The sequence below is a fragment of the Glandiceps talaboti genome, chromosome 4 (assembly GCF_964340395.1).
Source record: "Glandiceps talaboti chromosome 4, keGlaTala1.1, whole genome shotgun sequence".
Taxonomy (NCBI): Eukaryota; Metazoa; Hemichordata; class Enteropneusta; family Spengelidae; genus Glandiceps; species Glandiceps talaboti.
In genome coordinates this window covers 23,309,114-23,316,698 of record NC_135552.1, presented here as the reverse complement: position 1 = coordinate 23,316,698, position 7,585 = coordinate 23,309,114, and the positions used below count along the sequence as shown (strand labels likewise).

Here is a 7,585-nt window from a genome sequence, read left to right as displayed (position 1 = left end):
ACGTTTGCTTCTGCTTCAAAAAAACTGTCTTAATATGAAGCTGTAGCTTTGGATATATGAAATTATGCATGCATCTATGTTAATATCTGTTTTTTGAATATTTTATATTATCAGTTTCAATACACATTTTTTGGATAATCGCCATGATGAAATGTACTCAATTTGAATAATCCTGATTGCAGGGTATAATCAATGGATAGATGCCAACAGATACAAATATAGTGTGAGCACCAATATGTGTACAAAAAGTCTTCTTAGAAAACACAGTTCTCCAATTCATACTCTCTTCTCAGTGGAGCCCATAAAGGTTGTATGGGCCAACTTTTATTCAGGACCAACTTTTTCTTTTTCTGTTTTTTCAGACCCAAATTTTAATCCTGATCCAACCAACAATAGCTTTTAAATCTTCCCAATCCTTTAATCTCCGATGTGAACATTAAAGTTGCCAGCTAACATTTTAGCCTGAAATAAAAAACAGACAGATGATAATGATTTCACATGATGGCTGACATTTTTGGTGAATATTGCTTTTAAGAATATAATAAAAATAATAGCTCGACATGACTGCTAAAATATTTTCCACAAACAACTTGTTTAGGATTTTCTGATAACTGTTACCATTTTATAGCTGACCATTCTATGAATTTCATTTTCCACATTTTTCTGAGAATATTAAATTTATTCAGGACTTTCAAGGAACGGTTTGAAATTCAAGGAATTTTATGGATGAATATAATAATGAATCCTGACTAAAGTTGTAAGGTCTCTTACACATGTTTGCACTACTAATATAGGGGTGAATGATGCAAACATAATTATAGTATTTACACTACATTGCAACTTCTCCTGGTTCAATTACTACCATGGAAATCAAGCTATAGGCAAACTAAGATAGACACAAACTAAAACTATTGTTGCAACATGTTGAAACAAGCTACATTGTATCCCTGGACATCGATATAATTGCATGCACATTAGGGTGCGATCTTTCACAGTTAGTTTCCTCAAATGGCCACACTACACTACACTACACTACTTTGCTTACAGGGTGATTATATCCACTTAGCCACAGCATCACTATCCCGCACATGAGTAATCTACCACATGCAATAACAATATTTTTAGTTTGCTTATATCTTATATGCCGATAGCTTGATTTCCATAGTAGTATTTTGGCAGTAGGGCTAAATGTTACATCATACCTTTTCCATACTATTGTGAATTGTCTTCAAAGTTTCATCAATCATAGCCAATCTCTGGGTATCTTCCTGTTGAGTATCTTCTAACTCTTTCAACTTCTCTTGGTATTCATTCTTGTGTGTTTGTAGTGTTTCTAGTCTTTCTTGTAACTCTGCTATTTGGTCTATCAATTTCTGTTCTTCTCTTTCAATATTACCCATCTGTTTCTGTAAAGGAAAGATTAGAATGCAAGATATTTAATAAATGCCAAGGTCTAATCATTCTTGTCTGGATGACATACATGGGAAACACACTTCATGCACTTGCGGGCACTCGTTGATACATTGATGATTAACATGTCTTTATGATTTTTCCCATGATGCCATGACTGGTCAATGTCTTCATTAATATTACTGTCAGTCAAACTATAACACCCAAGCTGGGGTACAAATTGTGTTATTCAGTCCTATCAGGCTTCTGAAATGAGTGCTAGCTGATAGGGTGGCACGACATGTCATATGTAACAGACTAGTAATAGATGTCAAAATTTAACAACTGAGGAAGTAACCCATGATGTATGGCAAGTGTGAATAGATGTCCCTTTTTGTTTTAAAATTATATCCAGATCGGTTTTGCTTATAATCTTACGTGATTGTCTACTTATAAATTAACATATTACAATAGTTGCACCTCGATCGTGCAAACTACAACTATTCTTTATCAATGTTATCATTGAAAGAATGAATGAATGAATGAATGAATGAATGATCCTATGATCTACATTGCTTCTCCAGCACAGGATTTCATTGGCTGGTAAATGAAAGATTGTTCAAATAAACATGGTACTGTTGAAAAAGCTCACCTAGCATACTGGAAATGAGTAAGTCCACCTAGCAGCTGACTGAATGACATAACTGATATGATTATTAGGAAGTCTTGCAGATTCTGATTGATTTTAATATCTTACCAATCAATATATATGCACGCTATCAATACCATAATCATGAGATGTTCACTCTCCCTAATCCCCAATATAATAGTAGTGATTGACTTTCAGATATTAATTGTTTACCTTCTGTTTATTCAGTTTATGTGCCACTTCTTCAAAGTTATCGTGAATATTTTCTTTTTCATTTTGTAGTGCTTCAGCTCTAATCATAAGAGACTGATATTCCTCTGCGTAGTGTCTGCCTAGTTCTACTGAATTCTCAGTTCTCTGAGTTTGAAAATTGTACTCGTCATTCTGTCTGTGCTTCTGTCCCCTGTCCACATAATTAGCAGGACTATATTGTTTTCTCTGTGACTGTCCATGGTCTTGGGTTGAACTTGAAGTGGTACCGGAATGAAGACCTCCTGTTGCTGGCTTCTTCTCAAAAAAGTCTTGAATGATAGCTTGAAGAGTTGTGTTGCAAGCAACAGAAGAAACTGAAACGGGAAGTAAGATATAACAATGAAATTTTGTGTACATGTACCGATTACCGATATGTGTTCACACACCAAAATTCTTAACCAACCAAAACCTCGAAATTGGAACTTTCCATAATTTCAAACATCCCTCATTGCATAAACGATATTGGAAATGCCATTACATGTACTTGTATGACATTTTAAAATATGAAAGGTTCTGAATTTGAGATTTTTGGTCATCTGAGCAGGGACTAGCAATGATATGTCAAATGAGTAAATAGTCAACCAATTGCTAATATTTGACCATCTGACATTAGGCAGTGCTGATGTTAGTTCTAGTTTTGTCAGCTTTTTTGCAGGACAGAGAAGGAAAAAGGACAGAATCAGAATCATGTCCCAACATACTTCATCTGCAAGCCGGACTACCACTGGTATTGGTGTATTTCTCACATCAAATATCTAGTAACTGATTATGGTGTAAACAATCAAAACTCTTTTCAGCTACATGACAATCTAAAGTAGTGTATTGACTTGATTTTCATTGTACCTATAACCTCCAGGCTATAAACCTGACAGGATTTGACAGTTAATACTTATTGTATCTTACCTTTTGTTCTACATGTTGGGCACTTGATTCTGTCTTCTGCACAAGCTTCACAAAATGTGTGACCACATGGTATTAATAATGTTGGTGTGTGATCTGGAGGAATCTGAAGGATGGATAAAACATACAGCTACAATTATACCTGAACAGATTGATATGAATAATAACACTCTTCTCAATTTCTTCATGAGAGTCAAGAGTTCTTTCAAGATTTTTCTTTTTCTTTTAACAAGAGAGCTCATCTTTTATAGTTGCAGTTAGAAACAAGCAAAAGAACATTTCTTGGTTGTGGTAGGGCTTTGTGCCCAAGTTATATTGTTCAGGGAGAAAATTGCAAGTACTAATGTCTGAATTTTGCCACCAAAATTTTGACAGTCATTGTAGTTACTGGTAGTAACATCATTTTGCATTATCTGACAAAACAATACATGTTGAAGATCATGTATTTTTCATATATTTTACTCACGCCATTCTTCTAAATTGTGACAGCAAACATTCTATCTTCTAGAAATCCAAGTGGTTAACAAGTGGATTTATTTCTCTAACACTTACCATCAACTGTTTACATTTTGAACATTTATGACTAGAAATAGCATCATCGTCTTCATTATAATTTGTTCTTCTTGGCCTGATATACTGTTCTTGTTCTATTTCAGCTTTGACTCTATTTGCTATTTGATCAGCTAGTTTATTAAACATTTCAGGATCCATAAGTTTTTTACTACCACCAATCAATCCTTCACCATCATCATCATTATTGAGATCATCAGTTGCAGTACTAGGTGGAGTTACATGGTGAATCCGTTCAATGTTGTAAGTAGCTCCTTTGTCAAATGAATTTGCACTAGTTCTGTTTGCTTGATGGTTGAAATGCTGATTTGGAGTTTGGTTACTAGATTCAAAAGTACTTAAATCAGGTTCTGAACCATAGATGTTCCTTCTTTCTCTTTCAGGTTTGTAATCAGATCTTTTTTTCTGATTTGTAACACTTCCTGCTGAATTGGTTTTTGGTGTAGGTGGTTTGCCGTAGGTTGGTGTTCTACCACTATTTGATCTGCTAGACATTCTACTACCACTACCTGTACTACTACTACCACCACTACTACTGGTGGTAATACGACGTGCTGGTGATGATGACCTTGCCCGAACACTGCTAGATTTTTTCTTCTTTTGACCACTACCAATCACCCAGACACAAGCATCTGGTTCTACAAGAGATATACGAAAATAAAACATGTATATATCTGCTAAGAATTTCCTCAACAACTAAGTAAAGTACAGTGGTTTGCTTAAGTTAATTACTCAAATATAAATAAATGCAAACAAAAACATTTCTAACAATTTTACCCTTCTGTGATGGCATGGCTGCTATAAGATGTGATCATACTGTGTTTTCCTACCTCCATGATGTGAATGCATCAATCATGCTATGACATTAGCTATTATCTCACTCGCATACATATAGCATGGCACTTGACACCATATCGTATATAATAGAGACTATGGTGGCAAACTTAAAAAAAGAAGGAAGATATCCCTAACCTTTCTTGGTTATGTTTGCCTTGCTTGGTGGAGCAGTGCTTTTCTTTTGTTTATTTGTTTGTTCTCTTCCTCTAGTCGGTTCAGGATCCTGATTACCTGATTCATGCTGCATTTGTCTCTGTTTCATCCAGCTGGCTTGCATTTGTTTGATTTCACGCAGCTGAAGATGGAAGTAGCAGAAACATGATATAAGTGGGATGCAAAAGGCAAGTGTCTTCAATGCCAATTGATAATATAATAGTTTATTTGAACACATAATAATTCCCAGTAAAGGTTTCACAGCTCAGATGAAGTAAAATAAAATGAAATTGAAGTAGACAGAAAATTAATATTAAAGATAAAAATGAAATCGGAAAAAAATCTACTTAAACACAATGGAAACATGATGATAACTTAGTTAAATTAGTAAACTGATCAGCACTTTCTTTCGACTTACGAAAATACATTACCCGCCTCCTTTTATATATGGGGACTGACTAAAAACAATCCATTTTCATCATTATAATTTCTCCGCCACATTTTGAAGAAGCAATACAATTGCCATGTAGTACCTTTATTTTTGCAAGATGGTAAGCCCTGGACCCCCTTCCCGTCTCAAACATACAATGAGTACAATTTAGTAAGTTGATCTCAGATCCATGATACCACAGCATGCAGCATACGGATGGATTGTTTTATAGATATCGTTGTATACGTAATTAAAATCAATCAAACACTGCACAGCTAAGTAAATGTTTGGAAGATTCTTTCAATCACGCTCGCTGTACAGTCACTTACTGAGGAACACAACACAAACACTTTGTCTTCCTCAGGTTCAACACAATCGTATTAATTAGAATTTAGAAAACAGAGTGGATTATAATAAAATTACCCGATCGGCGACGTCTGAATCATTTTTACCAGACTTTGTCTTCTTCGATGCCATATTAAATATCAACTAGTCTACTAATCACGGTAAAAAAACTGCCGTATCCATGCACACTAGCATCATAAATATTTGCATTCAACTAATTGATGAGTCAACAGATGAATCTATATTCTCACTCGGACCAGCGAAACTATTTCATGTAGTCCGCCATTTTTTTTGAATCCGAAACGAGGTAGTCTCGTCCACGTGACCGATTATATCATTACGAATTTCATAATGATTCTTGTCAAAAATACAATCCTTGTCACTCCAACGCACAATATTGATTAAAACATACACATGAGGTACGGTGTGAATAATCTAATCTATAGAATTATAGACACGAAAGAAAAAATACGAACATACCAAAATCTCGTACTTCACGAGATCTTAAACGCGGCCACTTTAAAAAAGTTGACGTCAGAACTCGGAAGCCTGCTTCTGCACTTTGTGCAGAATTTATCAGTTATTAGGTCTCTAACGATAAATATCATATAACAGACATCATAGGCAGTTTTGTATTATTGCTAGGATATGTATATCATGGGGAAAATGAACACATCTCGCTAGCACTATGGCCACAGCAAACGTAAACAAGAACTCGAAGAAGGTAGGTAGAAATCGTAAACATTTGTTGTGCTGCACCTTTCAAAAGGTGGATACTAGTTTAGTAATACATTGACCATGGTCCTGGTCTGTAGAATAAGTACAGTAGCAACTTGGTCCTTGTTGCAGACGGAGTAAGTTGTCTTTCCTTCTCTGCAAGAAACTCGTGCATAGGTATTGACTCTGAACGTCACTATCGTTACATGTTCCTTTCATAGGAAGAAAATGACTTCAGCTTGTTCCATATTGGAGAAGACTTGTCGTTTACAGAAGAGGTAAAGGATATAACTATTTCTGTCCTATCTTATATCATTCACAATAACCACAGTATCTTCATAGTTTCTCATTATAGACAACAAAATAATGTGTAATGCACACACTCTTGTTTTGGATCAATTAGTTGCTATGACGAAAATCAGGGATCTGGTATATCACACTGCATTCAGAGCTAGAGTGACATCATTCTACCTTGAACCATGCTGCACTGTAGAATCAATGACGTCATTCTACATTTTCTACCTCCATGCTGTATTGTAGAATGATGTCATTCTACCTCCATGCTGCACTGTATGTAGATGACATCATTCTAATTCCTCCATGCTCCACTGTAGAATGATGTCATTCTACCTCCATGCTGCACTGTACAATGTAGATGATGTCATTCTACGTCCATGCTGCACTGTACAATGTAGATGATGTCATTCTACCTCCATGCTGCACTGTACAATGTAGATTATGTCATTCTACCTCCATGCTGCACTGATTTATTTCTCCATTGACTGTTACATTTTCATTTTCTACTATGACTTGACAGGATTTCTTTTTGCCAACTATACCACAGACCAGTGGATTGAACAACAACAACAGCAGTCAATCAAATGTTGCTATTGGTAATCAACCTAGGGGACAGGAAGTTGCTAACAAAGCCAAAACATTTCAGTTTGTAAAAAGAAATCCATTACAATGTTCACCACTTCACAACAAAACATCTCAACAACAGTCTACCACCAAACCTGGACTTAGACAGGAAGAAGTACAGCTGAGAAACTTAGGCAAGTTTCCAAACAATACAAAAACCTCTAATGGGAGTGATTGTGAACCACCAACAAAAGTTGGCAAGTTTAATCAACCATTGGGTGCCATTTCTAGACAGACACATGCTGGTAACCAATGGATGCCTAGTAGCCAGGCTGATAGGAACCAGTCTTCACAGAATTTCAGATTCAAAGCTATCCCAACAAAAAGTACCGGTATTGACCCTGGTATGAGTCAAACCATGCAGTGTCAAACTACACATAGGTCATCACAATTCAATAGCAATGCTGTGCAAACAACTGGCC

General features: G+C 35.8%; 1 protein-coding gene across 1 annotated transcript; it reads right to left on the bottom strand.

Moving 5' to 3' along the window:
- Window positions 1–274: 274 nt before the first annotated feature.
- LOC144434348 (uncharacterized) lies at window positions 275–5,657 on the bottom strand. The gene is made up of 7 exons (XM_078122800.1): window positions 5,604–5,657; window positions 4,733–4,892; window positions 3,743–4,398; window positions 3,194–3,296; window positions 2,252–2,604; window positions 1,203–1,406; window positions 275–462 (listed from the first exon to the last, which is right to left on the bottom strand). The coding sequence occupies exons 1-7, from the start codon at window positions 5,655–5,657 to the stop codon at window positions 418–420; spliced, it is 1,575 nt and encodes a 524-aa protein (XP_077978926.1). The 3' UTR covers window positions 275–417.
- Between the last annotated feature and the right edge of the window lie 1,928 nt (window positions 5,658–7,585).

Coding starts and splice junctions, on each gene's coding strand:
- LOC144434348 (XM_078122800.1), bottom strand. CDS start 5,657: ATGGCATCGAAGAAGACAAAGTCTGGTAAAAATGATTCAGACGTCGCC. Junction 4,893..5,603: donor ATTCAGACGTCGCCGATCGG/GTAATTTTATTA, acceptor TTCCATCTTCAG/CTGCGTGAAATCAAACAAAT. Junction 3,297..3,742: donor CAAAATGTAAACAGTTGATG/GTAAGTGTTAGA, acceptor TCCATCCTTCAG/ATTCCTCCAGATCACACACC.